This window comes from Nelusetta ayraudi, unplaced genomic scaffold (assembly GCF_046127955.1).
Source record: "Nelusetta ayraudi isolate G7.1 ecotype Tasmania unplaced genomic scaffold, CSIRO-AGI_Nayr_v1 ptg000182l, whole genome shotgun sequence".
Taxonomy (NCBI): Eukaryota; Metazoa; Chordata; class Actinopteri; order Tetraodontiformes; family Monacanthidae; genus Nelusetta; species Nelusetta ayraudi.
This window is the reverse complement of record NW_027466231.1, coordinates 726,549-740,000: the sequence shown is the minus strand read 5'-3', so window position 1 is coordinate 740,000 and position 13,452 is coordinate 726,549. Positions and strand designations below refer to the sequence as shown.

The following is a 13,452-nucleotide window of genomic DNA, read 5'->3' as shown; positions in this document are numbered from 1 at the left end:
TAAAAAGCGGTAAAGCCATGTTGTTAACTTTGCAATAATCCCATCCGACATGTAGCAACATTGTAACCAGGGACTTTTAGTCCATCAACCTTCAATCCTGGTACGTTGACCCTAACCCTAATCCCCAGAGTGAGAGAGAACCAATAAAGATTATAATCTGCAAACTGGACGAGAGACACTTGACCTCACAGCTTCCAAGTTGGAGACCAAAGCAATGTAATGGCAAATATATGCATGAACATGCAGTGCAAACACGGAAAGATGCACAACCCTAACCCACACAAAACCCTCAGAAATCACATTGATAGAAGTGTCTTTGCCATGAAGCTCAGCTGCTTCCTCATTCTGTTGATCAACCTTGAGATGTTTCTGCAGCTTCACTGGTCTCCACCTGAGGTCAATTCAGTTGATTGGACAGGATGTGGAGACGTGAATACTTTCTATATGAAGCCCCACAGTTCATTGTCAGAGCACAAACCCAAGCAGGAAGTCTGAAGGACCCAATGAGATTCAGGAAGTGGAAGAAGTTCAGAAGCAGCAGGACTCTTCCTGGAGCTGACCGACCTTCTGAACTGACCAATCAGAGAAGAAGGACCTTTGTCAGGGAGGTGACCTAGAACCTGATGGTCCCTCTGTCAGAGATAGAGAGTTCCTCTGAGGAGAGAGGGGAATCTTCCAGAAGGACAGACCTGTATGGTAGAGTGACCATGTGGTCTTAGTGGAGGTCACTCGGAAGTCCACTTGAAGGGCTCGGAGACCACGAGGAACAAAACTCTCTGGTCGGATGAGAACGATTCAGGTGCCATGTTTAGAGGACAGCGGGTGCAGCAGGTGCAGCAGGTGAAGCAGGTACAGCAGGTGAAGCAGGTGAAGCAGGTGCAGCAGGTGGAGCAGGTACAGCAGGTGAAGCAGGTGCAGCAGGTGAAGCAGGTGCAGCAGGTGGAGCAGGTGAAGCAGGTGCAGCAGGTGCAGCAGGTGGAGCAGGTGCTCCCCAGCAGGTCAACACCGTCCCTGCAGTAAAGCAGCTGCTGGTGGCCTCAGGGACAGGAAGAGGGAGAGCAGTCAGGATGGGGGGAAAGATGAACGCAGTAATGCACTGAGACTTCCTGGTTGAGAACCTGCTCCAGAGCTGGACCTCAGACTGGGCTGACAGTCAACACACAGAGTGATCAGAGGAGTGAAGAAGACACTGAGAACTCAGAGCTCAGATCCTCCCTGGAGATGCCCTGGACCAGACCTGGACCAGACCTTGACCTGACCTGGACCAGACCTGGACCTGACCTGGACCAAACCTGGACCAGACTTGGACCAGACCTGAACCAGAGGTTGCTCTGCCAGACGTCTGGCAACATGTTACGAAAAAGACTTGAGGTTGTAGCTGCAGCCAAGGGTTCATCAACAAAGTATTGAAGCAAAGGTTGCCAATACTCGTGTAGACGTGATGTCACTGGGGTTTTATTTCTTTCTTATGGCTGTAATAACAAGGCTTTAACATAAACACGTGGGAAAGTGAAGCACTGTGAATACTTTGAGGATACACTGTATATTTGCATACTTATACCAAATAGTTATTAAGTTTGCAAGGTGACCTCAGCAACAGTGTCATATTTACATGTCATGAAAAGACTATGCAGTCAATTTTATTATTACTATTATTATTATTGTTATTATCATTGTTATTATTATCATTGTTATTGTTATTATTACTATTATTATTATTGTTATTATTGTTATTATTGTTGTTATTATATCTGTGCTGTGAAGCAGTAAGAACCCATTTTTTTAAAAATCAAATGCAATAAAGCAAAGCAGTCTTGATGATTTTCTGGACCTACCAGCTACAGACGTTCTGACTGGACCTCCAAGTTCTCGCAAGCAGTCCAGAGGTCCTGGTCCTGGTCCTGGTCCTGGTTGGTTCCTCACACTCTCCAATCTCCATGCTGCTTCCTTAATGGAGGAGAAGAAGAAAGGTCTGTGAGTTTGACTGGTGTCTGCAGCAATGATTAACTGATCCAGAGGGCAAAGGTCACTGCTTCACCTCCGTGTTGAAGACTTGAAAAACTCATAAACCTTGTGAGAAGAAAGACTCACTGAGAGCTGCTAATAATCAAGGAAAGGCTGTTTTATTGAAGCAGTGCCTTTCATATTCAGGGCGACTCCGTGTGCTTAACATGAATAAAAGTTGCACATTTTAAAAACAATAGAACAGAGTCTTCAAAGACAAAGTGCAGAGAGAAAAAGACGGTTTAAAAGGCATCAGTAGAGGTTCATCAAAACACACTGCAGTGTAATGCAGAGTAAGAAAGGAGGGTAGAATAATAAGAACATAAAAAGATGAATAAAGGCACTCAACGGTTCTGAACGGTTCAGTCTGACTGGAGACCTCATTCATCCTCTTCACAGTTCCCACAAAGGTGCAATAAAGTCTCATTTATATGTCAGTGTGTAGACAACTGTAAACACTGCAACTCTTCAGGAGATGCAAATATACATTTTTCTTTCTCTTCTACCTACAAATATTTTATTTTTTATTGTCTTGTTTCTTTTTAAATAATATCATTTAATATTTTTTTGCCCAAATGTCCCCACTATGGGATTAATAAAGGCCTTCTGTTCTATTCTATTCTATTGTGCCTTCTTCTTGCCTGCATTGCATTCTACTTTTCATTCCAGCAGATCAGTGAAGTGTTGTTGAGGCGCTGTTAATAATTAATACATTATTTTTGAAAGAATCTCAATGACTGAGAGGAAACTTGAAGACAAACTTTCTTTCTGTCGCGGTTGTCGTTCTACAACTACAACTCCCATAAACCGCTTCGACTATGACATCACCGGAAGTTCTTTTTACGTATAAAACCATTTCCGCCTCCGCCGGCGGTCCTTTCCTGTCCGCGGCCCAGTGAACATGGCGGTGCAGATATCGAAGAAGAGGAAGGTCGGTCGCAGTTTTCTCTCTTTTTCTCCGCTCTTCATCACCAATAGCGCCGTCATTAACCAGATGCGAGCTCCTGCTCCTCGATGTGACGCTGCTGCAACGGCTCCTCGGCCGATGGCCGCAGGATTGAAGCAGATCCTGCGGTGCCTCACTCCGCTAGCGAGCTTACAGGCTAACTGGCTAACCAAGTGTCGTCGCTACAGGCAAAACTCGTCGTCTGAAATCTTTGATGGAGAAACTGGTCGTCGCTTTTAACGGTGTTTAATTTAACTTTGTATGTATACATATGTATATACATATATATATATATATATATATATATATATTTGACTGTGGCTCAGCAGTTGAGGGTACTGGAACGTGTACGTGTGTGCGCAGTCGCCGGTGAGGAGCCAGTAATGAGGCGGTGTGGTTCCATTAATATCTGCTGACTGTTGGAGATCTGAAATCAATGAGGACGTGGAGGAGGTGATGATGGAGGGGTTAGGGTCCTACAGGGTTGGACCAGTACCACACCAGGTGGTGGGTCCTACAGGGTTGGACCAGTACCACACCAGGTGGGGGGTCCTACAGGGTGCTAGTGGGTCTGGAGCAGCAGCAGATTCATGCAGTGTTTAGGTGAGGCTCCTCATTGGAGGAAACGTGTTGCTTTAGTGTCCATTGACAGTGAGTTGATGTCAGACCAGGATCATCTCTGCTTGATGAGCTCCTGTGTGAACCTGCAGTCCCTCACTCGATGTTCTCCTGCGCTCAGTTTGTTTCAGACGGCATCTTCAAGGCGGAGCTGAATGAGTTCCTGACCCGCGAGCTGGCCGAGGATGGATACTCTGGAGTGGAGGTGCGAGTGACTCCCACCAGGACCGAGATCATCATCCTGGCCACCAGGTGAGGCTGCTCTTCGCCCTCCTGGGTCCCACAGGTGCTTCATGCTGGTCAGTGGTGGGCGCCACTGTGTGGTCAATGCTGTGAACTGTTTACATCAGGCAGTCAGACTCAAACTGGAGAAGGTTTTGGTCCAACATTGATTAAAGTGATCTTCCTCAAGATAGAAGAGTGAGCCCTTTACCACAGGCTGATAATACTTTCAAAATAAAATAACAAAAATAAACCAATGAAGTCAAAATAATAAAAATGTTTCAATGAACGTCTGCCCTGTTTGAGCAGCAGAGCATTCTGGGATCTGTAGTATTAGCGCTATATCGCAGCTCTGGTAGTGAGTGTGTATTGGGGGCCAAACTACACCAATCTGCTTTACAATAATGACACCTGTGTGTGTTGTCTGGTGTGTGCAGAACTCAGAATGTTCTGGGGGAGAAGGGGCGTCGCATCCGGGAGCTGACAGCCGTGGTCCAGAAGAGGTTCGGGTTCCCTGAAGGCAGCGTGGAGGTAGGAGAGCAGAAGCACATCAGCAGCTGAAGCCTGCTGAGATGCAACGAGTCTCAATCAGACATGATGCTGCAAATATATTGATGGAAATGTATTGATAGTCAATGAAATCTGCCTGAAGATTCTGTTGATCTTCACTTTGGATCTGGACTGGCAATATAAACATAGGTGAAATAACATGTTGCCATGTATTGAGCCCATTTGGATTTATTTATTAAGTATTTATGAATCCACTTTGGGGGAAATTGGCATCATTACAGCAACAATGCAATGCAATCCACCTGGTGGATCCAGAGTCCATCAGCAGTGTTGGTTCTTCTTCTGTGGTGCCTTCGGTGATGAGACGATGACGAGTCGGACCAGGACCAGGACTCGGTCCCTGGTGAAGAACCGGCGGAGCTCCACGTTCTGTGGACCTCTGCTGGTTCTCCAGGAGCAGTCCTGGTACACTGAAGACCTGAGGCATTTGTCTGAGAAGGGTTACTGATCCGCCATCCAGAATCACCTAGAACCCCCACTTAGAACCACCCAGAACCATCAGCAGGGACCAGGCCGGTTATTGATGAAAATTATATGAATTAAAACATCATAAAGAAATAAAATAAAAATATTTATCAAGTGAGAGGAAAAAATCAAGATATTACCAACTATGGTCCTTTAAATGTGTTCGGTCTCCCTCTCTTGCCCCCTCTCTATCTTTCTCCATCCCTCTCTTCTTGATTGACAGCTCTATGCTGAGAAGGTGGCCACCCGTGGTCTGTGTGCCATTGCCCAGGCCGAGTCGCTGCGCTACAAACTGCTGGGAGGCCTGGCAGTGAGGAGGTGAGCTTCACCTCACACCAGCTGTGGGGTCAACACCAGAACTACCCTAGAACCACCACAGTACAACCTAGAACCATCCAGAACAACCTAGAACACTTCCAGCTGCAGGGAGGTCTGGCAGTGGTGATTGTCACCTGACGCCAGTTGTGGTGGGGTCACTGCACTTGTAACCAGTGGTGAAACCGTTGGTGTTTTCCAACGGGAGCCACTAGGTGGCGTCTCTTGACTCCATCAGAACAGTAACTCCTGGAATGCTTTAGCAGGGGGCGCTGCTGCTGGGAGGTTCGGGTCCCTTCGGTGATGATACGATGACGAGTCGGAGCAGAACCTCCTCTGGTCCTGGGTCGACTGGGTCAGTGCCACGTTCTGTGGGTCTGGTCCAGTTCCCGGGACTGGTGGGTCCTGATCCAGTGAAGACATTGAGGCATTTGTCTGAGAAGGGTGGAAGCTCTGCAGCCTGGTTGCTTTATCAGAGATGACAGCAGGGAGTAGTGGTGGTCTAGTAGCTGTAGATCTAGGTTCTATATATCTAGTATGTATCTAATACCGCTGAAGTCTTAATATCCCTCAGTGAAGGTTTGTCCTGCTGGATCTGGATGCTGTGTGAAGGCGGTCCAGTGTTCCAGTGTTGGAGAAGAGGACGTCCAGAACTCCAGAACCTGACCCTCTTGGCTTTGCTGTCATGTGTGTGTGCAGGGCCTGCTACGGCGTGCTGAGGTTCATCATGGAGAGCGGGGCCAAGGGTTGTGAGGTGGTGGTGTCCGGCAAGCTCAGGGGTCAAAGGGCAAAGTCCATGAAGTTTGTGGATGGCCTGATGATCCACAGTGGAGACCCCGTCAACTACTACGTGGACACGGCCGTCCGCCACGTACTGCTCAGACAGGGTGGGTACTACTGATACTGACACTAGTACAACTAGTACTACTGATACTGATACCAGTACTACTGATACTAGTTCAACTAGTACTACTGATACTAGTACTACTAGTACTACTGATACTGACACTAGTACTACTGACACTAGTACTACTGATACTGATAGTACTAGTAGTACTACTGATACTGATAGTACTAGTAGTACTACTGATACTTCTGCTACTGCTAGTACTACTGACACTAGTACAACTAGTACTACTGATACTGATAGTACTACCGATACTTGCTACTGCTAGTACTACTGACACTGCTATACTGGCCGTCTGCCACGTACTGCTGTGGCAGTGTGGGTACTACCCTACACTAGTACTACTACTGATACTACTCGTACTACTACTACTACTGATATTGGCAGTGCTGACTTCAAGTCCAGAACTTTATTGGTGCGATCACACGTCTAGAGATCCAGTATCTGTCTGTTGAACTACTGAATTCTCCTGCTCCTCCAGGTGCTCTAAGGATCTATGGAGTATTGATCTAGTATCTAGTATTGATCTGCGTCTTCCTCCAGGTGTTCTGGGTATCAAGGTGAAGATCATGCTCCCCTGGGACCCCAGTGGGAAGATCGGTCCTAAGAAGCCTCTTCCAGACCACGTCAGCATCGTGGAGCCCAAGGACGAGCCTCACCCCACCACGCCCATCTCTGAGCAGAAGGGGGCCGCCAAGCCCGACGCCCCTGTGCCCGTCCCCCAGGGGGCGCCGGTGCCCACTGCCTAGAGGTCAAAGGTCAGGCTGGAGTTTTAACATTAAACAATTATAAACTATAGGAAACAGGAAACCTGCCACCCAATCAAAACAGCTCTGCAGACACCCACTTTTGGGCTGCGAGCCACCAGTTGAGAAACTCTCCAGTGAAGAATCCAGACTTGATTTATTTGCTCTTTAGTCCAAACACCTGGTGGATCCAGAGTCCAGCAGCAGTGTTGGTTCTTCTTCTGTGGTGCCTTCGGTGATGAGACGATGACGAGTCGGACCAGGACCAGGACTCAGTCCCTGGTGAAGAACCGGCGGAGCTCCACGTTCTGTGGACCTCTGCTGGTTCACCAGGAGCAGTCCTGGTACACTGAAGACCTGAGGCATTTGTCTGAGAAGGGTTACTGATCCACCATCCAGAATCACCTAGAACCCCCACTTAGAACCATCAGCAGGGACCAGGATGGTTATTGATCATGGTGATCAATGAGCAATGAGGTCGACTTGCAAGAGTCAGAGATGTTATTTAGGTGGTTTTTATTTTTTAAAATGGGCCATGGTCAAGGGTCAAAGGTCAAGGTCGAGCTTCAACCACCAACCTGGGCTCTTTGGTGTCACAACGCTCAGAGTAGCAGGAAGTGGAGTTTTCCCCTCCAGCGCCACCAGAGGGCATCACGACACAGTGGTGAGGTGGTGGTGATGATGATGATGAAGATGGTCATCATCATTAAGACTCTCTAGAAGATGTAATGAGTCCCAGACAGGAAGGTGAATGTAGGATATAAAGCATGGATGTTGTCGCTGCTGAACGGTGACTTCCTGTCTGCAGTGATTGAAGTCTGGTTGTGTTTTCCAGTTGTGTTCATCGTTGTCGTTGTTTCTTCCTGCAGGTTTTTCCAGACGCTCCTCAAGTTGGAAGCAAGATTCGAGTTTTGTGTACAAAATAAAATCTGGTAAATAAAAAACTAAAAAATCAATTGTGTTGTGTAATTTCATTCAGTATTGAGGCTCTGGAGTCTTCAGCCGGCAAACACCAGGTGGCGCTGGTACGGTAGTTTCTCCACTTCAGCAGTTCAGGTGAGTGTTGTTGCTGCTGCTGCTGCTGCCAGTGATGAAACACTGCACAGTGGAGGAGACTTGATGAGCCCGATGGTCAGTGCTGGTGATCAGTGATCACCTGCAGAACCGCGGTGGGAGCTCCACTCAATGACTGCAAGCAGGGATGTCAGCTTCATGTTGACCTGAAGGAGGCGCCCTGGAGACCACGTGGTCCATCACTGACATCCCTCTCAGTCTCACCAGCAGCACGTGACGGCCACAGACATCACGTGTGACATTACTGAGTTCAACCTGTGCCTCTGTTCAGTGTCTGATTGTGTACTTGTACTTTAGTACTGTCCAGTTTAGTGTGTATTAGCACTGCAGTACTATTCAGTGTTTGGTGTGTATTAGTACTTTAGTACTATTCAGTGTTGTTTGACCACAATTCACCTCTGCAAAGACGGACACAGTTACTTCCGGTTCACGCTGGGCGCGAGGCGCAGACCGCTTCCATTGGGCGCCCATGTTAACCGGTGCAGTGGTTCACAGTAGACGCGGGGCGGTTCGTGCCATGCATTTGTCGTTTCGCCGTCTGCTCTATTTTGTGCGCGAGCCGCGAGCAGTCTGCGTCATCTGGACAGGAAGTCGCTCAAAGAAAAACGAGAAAATCCAGTCAATTTTCAAAATAAAATAGCGCAAACGATAAATTCCATCATATTTGCGTACATTATATTTGTCAGTATCTTGTATCAGATTTCGAAAGAGCGATTAAACGCGCGCGAAAGTGAGCAACAAAGTGGGCTGGCTGCGGGGCGGAGCTTGAGGGTCACAAACAAAGAGGATTTGTTGTGAAGTTAAGAGGAACAAAGTGGAGAAGTAGAGGGGTGGAGACATGCGCGAGACTGGTGTGAATAGGAGGGCTGCGTTAGAGAACTGGGCGTTGCAGTTACTTCTCCTCACGGGATCCAAAAGTTACCAAAATAAAAGCTCCACGAAATAGATACAAAAATAAGTGCAAACACATAAAAAAACAAGCCAAAAAATAAAGAAACAGGCAGAAAAATTGGATTTGGGGAAATAAAGCTGTAACATCTGTCACACAAACACATATATGCATACATACTGTATATACTGTATACATGTATATATACCATGCTGTTGCTGGTTGCATGTGTGTGAGTCAATGAGCAGAAATATCTCACAGCAGTTGTTTGCAGGAGTGGGAGCGGCCGTGAGATCACAGAGGGCTGAGTCAGTGTTGGCTCAGTGACCTCCGGCCCAACCTGTCTGATAGGTGTCCAGGTGGGCGGGGCCAGGGAGCCGGGCTTAGCGGCACTGCACAGGTATGAAGGGAAACTCAGCCACAGATGAAAGGAGGACAAGGACCAGCGGAGAACTGCAGTGAAACAAACTGAAGACTGGTGAAAGAGTGAAGGAGGAGGAGGAGAAGAAGAAGGAGAGGAAGAGGAAGGAGGAAGTCTTGGTGTTCCTGTCCTCCAGATGGCAGCCAGCTGAGCTGCGGTTGTTGAGACTCTCATGCGACTCCTCAAACCGTCGCATTCCCAGCATGCTGCAGTGTTCCTCACTCTCTCACTGCGCGTGTGTCACGTAGGTAAGATTCCCTCTGCTGTCTGCGCTTCCACCGCCGACATGTCGCTGCAGGATCTTCTCACACCCGTGGTCTGTATGAATGAGCCGCGCGTCGACCGTAAACAATCAGATTAGATTCAGTCTGATAATCGGACTTACAACATCAGCAGCTTTCATGTATTTGCTCATTTTTGGCTGCAATTGATGGATTCAGTTTTCCAAGTGAACAGGAAGTGAAATGAACAAGACACACAGGGGGCGTGTCTTTACTTTTACGATGTAAAACTAGTTCATGATAAATGGTTTCTTGCCGCTGCGAGGAAAATAACTTGTTGTGTTTATAATTATGAAGAGCGTGGTGACCGCTGTCTGAGTTGAGTCGCTCCGTTCTGGCTGGAGGGTTAGGGTTAGTTGGGTTAGGGTTAAGGTTAGCTGGTTCCACCAGGAGCAGCTGGTGGAACCAGCTAACCCTAACCCCACCAGCAGCAGCTGGTGGAACCGGTTCCTGCAGATGTTTGATGAGTGTTTTGGCACCAGGAGCAGTTCACACTGGAACCTCTCACCTGGTCCAACTAGTTTGACTTCAGTTCACAACAAGGAACTCTGAGCTCATTACAATAGAACAACAATAGAACCACAATAGAACCACAATGGATCACAAACACAGCAGCACAGTGTTGCACTGCAGTGCAGTTTTGCTCCAGTGAGTCAGAAAACCCCGGACTTGCTCAACATGCAGGAGGTTCATGTTGATATCAGCCAGGGTGACCTTGAAGACCTCTCAGTCTCAGCTGAGAGGTTTCCAGGGGGTCCGAGGGGTCCATCAGGGGTCCGACCCCCCCGACAGCCTGTACTTCACTCACTGCTCCTAGCTGATCAGTTGAAAACTTCTCATATTGAGTCGTAATAACTGCATGTATTTGACTTGACTGCAATGTTTTGCTGTTAGAATGAGGTTGGATGTGTTTCAGTGTGTTTGACTAAGTTCTCTCTCTCTCTCTCTCTCTCTCTCTCTCTCTCTCTCTCCCCCCCCCCTCTCTCTCTGTGTGTCTCTCTCACTCTCTCTCTCTGTGTCTCTCCCCCCCCTCTCTCTCTCCCCCCCTCTCTCTCTCTCTCTCTCTCTCTCTCTCCCCCCCCTCTCTCTCTCTCTCTGTGTCTCTCTCACTCTCTCTCTCTGTGTCTCTCCCCCCCCCTCTCTCTCTCCCCCCCTCTCTCTCTCACTCTCTCTCTCTCTCCCCCCCCTCTCTCTCTCTGTGTCTCTCACTCTCTCTCTCTGTCTCTCTCTCCCCCACCCTCTCTCTCACTCTCTCTCTCTGTCTCTCTCTCCCCCTCTCTCTCTCTCCCCCCCCCTCTCTCCCTCTCACTCTCTCCCCCCCCCACACCCCCCTCTCTCTCCCCCGCCCCCCTCTCTCTCTCTCTGTCTCTGCAGCTGCCTTCATCTCCATCCAGGTTCCCAGCAGGAGCCTCAGTCGCTCCGTGCAGGACGACGTCTTCTTCTCGGTGGATGTGCGCTGCTCTGGCGCCCCCACCATCCTCTGGACCTTCACGTCGGAGTCGTCCAGCCGCGCCGTGGCCTCCTGGCAGCAGGGGGCGTACCCCAATGTGTCGGCCGACTACAGCGGGCGAGTGCAGACGCACCTCAACGGCTCCCTGACACTGCTGGAGCTGCAGCTGCAGGACGCCGGCGTCTACCTGCTCACCGTCGCAGAGGACAGCGGCAGCAGCAAGGATGCTGTGCTGCTGCTCGAGGTCAAAGGTCAGCAGCTTCTAGTGACCGTCACAGGACTGCAAATAACACAATTGTCCACAGGTGTAAAGAACTTGATTTTCCCTTTTTACTCTATAAATATTTTATTTCTTCATTTATTCTTAATTCATATAATTTTCCATCCTTTGCATTCTGTTGTTGCTGTCATTTCCCCACTGTGGCATCAATAAAGGCTTCTACTCTGTTCTACTCTGTTCTATTCTGTTCTACTCTGTTCTATTCTGTTCTATTCTGTTCTACTCTGTTCTACTCTTTTCTATTCTGTTATACTCTGTTCTACTCTCTTCTATTCTGTTCTACTCTCTTCTATTCTGTTCTATTCTGTTCTATTCTGTTCTACTCTCTTCTATTTCTCTGCACTTCGTGGTGGAAGAGCAACATTTAATGGTTTAAAACCACAGTTTGTTATTAATTGGCTAATTTAACAGTAGCTGGTTGGACAAGAGTTCTTCACTAGCAGTTCATATCAAACATCCCATAATGTACACATGTTGTTAGTTGGAAATATGTTGCTACTGCAGGAGCTGTCACTTGAATTTTCTCATTTTCAAATCTTTTCCTCCGTTTTTTACTTTGTCATCGTTCTGATCTTCACGTCTTCATCACTTCTGCATCCATCAAACCGAGCTCAACAGAGTGCAGTTGACGGAGCAACACGGTGGCGCAGTGGTTAGCGTAGCACTGTTGGTTAGCGTAGCACTGTTGCCTCAGAGCTGGAAGGTTGCGTGTGTGTTCCCCTTTTTTCTTCCCTTTTTCCAGGAAAAAATGGAAAAAAGGAAACAAGACTGAATTTGGAGTGATCTTCTGACTTTGTGTGTCTTTGTGTGTCTTTGTGTGTCTGTGCCTTGCAGCGACGTCGACTCGCTAGTTTCCTCCACCCGAACCCAACAAGAAGCTTTGAATAACTTGACATTATGGGATGTTTTCTTCTCCTCCCTCCAGAGGTTTTGTACGAGGACCTGCAGTACCTGTCGGTGTCAGCGTTAGCGCTAGCCTGCGTAGCCGCACTGCTAATGCTAACCATGTGGCTACTGGACAAGCTGTACGGCAGGGTGGTGGCGTGGAAGTGCAGTAAACACGTGAAAGGTGAAGATACAAGGACACAACAACAACAACAACAACAACAACACAAAACACTGCGAGTGTTCTGCACTCATGGCTGTAGTTGAGTTTCATCAACTGCTGCTGTTTATCAAATAAATTACATTAGAAGTTCTCTAAAGTAACTAAACACTAGTAACTAAACACTAGTAACTAAACAGTGGCATTTACTTCCTGTTTCCTCTTTAATTCACTGAGGACAAAGGAAATCTTTTCTTTCTTTTCCCAGAACTGGGAAATGATGCGACGGAGCTGCAGCGCCTCTGATGGACGCCTCGCTGCACTGCGGCTCATCCTGGCCTCCCACTCTCACAATGACATCACAACGTTGCTGTGATGTCATCACAAGCTGCGAGATATTAAAGAATCTGCGTCTCTTCAGGTTTCAGTTCAACTGCAGCAACTAAAGTCTTCATTTCCCTGAGGAAGTCTCCCAAAGGGATCAATAAAGTTTCTTATCTAGCTCAAGTTTCACTGACTTTCCTCAGTCATCACCTCCATCACCCTGACCTCCGTCACCCTGAGTCTGAGTCTGACCTCCGTCACCCTGACCTCCATCACCTTGACCTCCATCACCCTGACCCTGAGCCTGACCTCCATCACCCTGAGTCTGACCCTGACCTCCGTCACCCTGACCTCCATCACCCTGAGTCTGACCCTGACCTCCATCACCCTGACCCTGACCTCCATCACCCTGAGTCTGACCCTGACCTCCATCACCCTGAGTCTGACCCTGACCTCCATCACCCTGACCCTGACCTCCATCACCCTGAGTCTGACCCTGACCTCCATCACCCTGAGTCTGACCCTGACCTCCATCACCCTGACCCTGACCTTGACCAATACAACAGAAACACATCAGATTGTCTTGTTTTTTTACTTTTCTATGCAATAACTGCTCCTTGCTGATGAACCTGGATTGAAAAAAAAAAGACGTGATAATAAAGTCAAAGAATTTTCCAAAGACGTTTATTATTATAATAGTAATAACAACAACAATAATAATAATAATAATTATTATTATTATTATTATTATTGTTATGCTGCTGAATGTTTTCATTCCTGTCTTGTTGAAAGAGGAAGTTGCTGCAGGTTGATCGTCACGTTGCGTCACCATGTGACTGTTGCAGGTTCTCCATCTGGAACAATTCAACCAGGTGGATCTCTCGAGTCTTTCCAG

At 47.8% G+C, this 13,452-nt stretch overlaps 3 protein-coding genes and 3 non-coding genes across 7 annotated transcripts in view; 5 read left to right on the top strand and 1 right to left on the bottom strand.

Annotated features, from left to right (window-relative positions):
- Window positions 1–2,898, bottom strand: part of LOC142881133 (solute carrier family 35 member F2-like) — a 9,388-nt gene extending 6,490 nt beyond the window's left edge. The window contains exons 1-2 of the mRNA XM_076015221.1: window positions 2,766–2,898; window positions 1,836–1,947 (exon numbers count right to left, since the gene is read on the bottom strand). Coding sequence (XP_075871336.1) covers window positions 1,836–1,947; window positions 2,766–2,808 — 155 coding nt within the window. The 5' untranslated portion in view covers window positions 2,809–2,898. The remainder of the gene's footprint in view (window positions 1–1,835; window positions 1,948–2,765) is intronic.
- On the top strand, window positions 2,806–7,745 carry rps3 (ribosomal protein S3). Its single transcript, XM_076015233.1, has 7 exons — window positions 2,806–2,935; window positions 3,690–3,820; window positions 4,228–4,321; window positions 5,049–5,143; window positions 5,840–6,027; window positions 6,591–6,805; window positions 7,663–7,745. Exons 1-6 carry the CDS (start codon window positions 2,906–2,908, stop codon window positions 6,794–6,796), a joined length of 744 nt encoding a protein of 247 aa, XP_075871348.1. The 5' UTR covers window positions 2,806–2,905; the 3' UTR covers window positions 6,797–6,805; window positions 7,663–7,745.
- LOC142881156 (small nucleolar RNA SNORD15) lies at window positions 4,652–4,800 on the top strand. Its single transcript, XR_012925522.1, has one exon. It is a non-coding gene; the product is annotated as a small nucleolar RNA SNORD15 (small nucleolar RNA).
- On the top strand, window positions 5,436–5,584 carry LOC142881154 (small nucleolar RNA SNORD15). The gene has a single exon (XR_012925520.1). It is a non-coding gene; the product is annotated as a small nucleolar RNA SNORD15 (small nucleolar RNA).
- LOC142881155 (small nucleolar RNA SNORD15) lies at window positions 7,024–7,172 on the top strand. Its single transcript, XR_012925521.1, has one exon. It is a non-coding gene; the product is annotated as a small nucleolar RNA SNORD15 (small nucleolar RNA).
- Window positions 7,746–9,162: 1,417 nt separating the features above from the next.
- On the top strand, window positions 9,163–12,998 carry vstm5 (V-set and transmembrane domain containing 5). Of its 2 annotated transcripts, XM_076015181.1 has the most exons (4): window positions 9,164–9,425; window positions 10,833–11,159; window positions 12,114–12,257; window positions 12,502–12,998. In XM_076015181.1, the coding sequence occupies exons 1-4, from the start codon at window positions 9,350–9,352 to the stop codon at window positions 12,537–12,539; spliced, it is 585 nt and encodes a 194-aa protein (XP_075871296.1). In that variant the 5' UTR covers window positions 9,164–9,349; the 3' UTR covers window positions 12,540–12,998. The 2 variants fall into 2 exon arrangements, with proteins under 2 accessions (XP_075871295.1, XP_075871296.1); XM_076015180.1 differs by lacking the exon at window positions 12,502–12,998 and having other exon boundaries at window positions 9,163–9,425; window positions 12,114–12,355.
- Window positions 12,999–13,452: the final 454 nt, after the last annotated feature.

Bases quoted from the DNA above. Each gene is read 5' to 3' on its own strand.
- rps3 (XM_076015233.1), top strand. From the start codon at position 2,906: ATGGCGGTGCAGATATCGAAGAAGAGGAAG. The intron at 5,144-5,839 runs GTGAGCTTCACC...GTGTGTGTGCAG, and splicing joins GGAGGCCTGGCAGTGAGGAG to GGCCTGCTACGGCGTGCTGA. The intron at 6,028-6,590 runs GTGGGTACTACT...GTCTTCCTCCAG, and splicing joins CCACGTACTGCTCAGACAGG to GTGTTCTGGGTATCAAGGTG.
- vstm5 (XM_076015180.1), top strand. From the start codon at position 9,350: ATGCGACTCCTCAAACCGTCGCATTCCCAGCATGCTGCAGTGTTCCTC. The intron at 9,426-10,832 runs GTAAGATTCCCT...CTGTCTCTGCAG, and splicing joins ACTGCGCGTGTGTCACGTAG to CTGCCTTCATCTCCATCCAG. The intron at 11,160-12,113 runs GTCAGCAGCTTC...TCCTCCCTCCAG, and splicing joins GCTGCTGCTCGAGGTCAAAG to AGGTTTTGTACGAGGACCTG.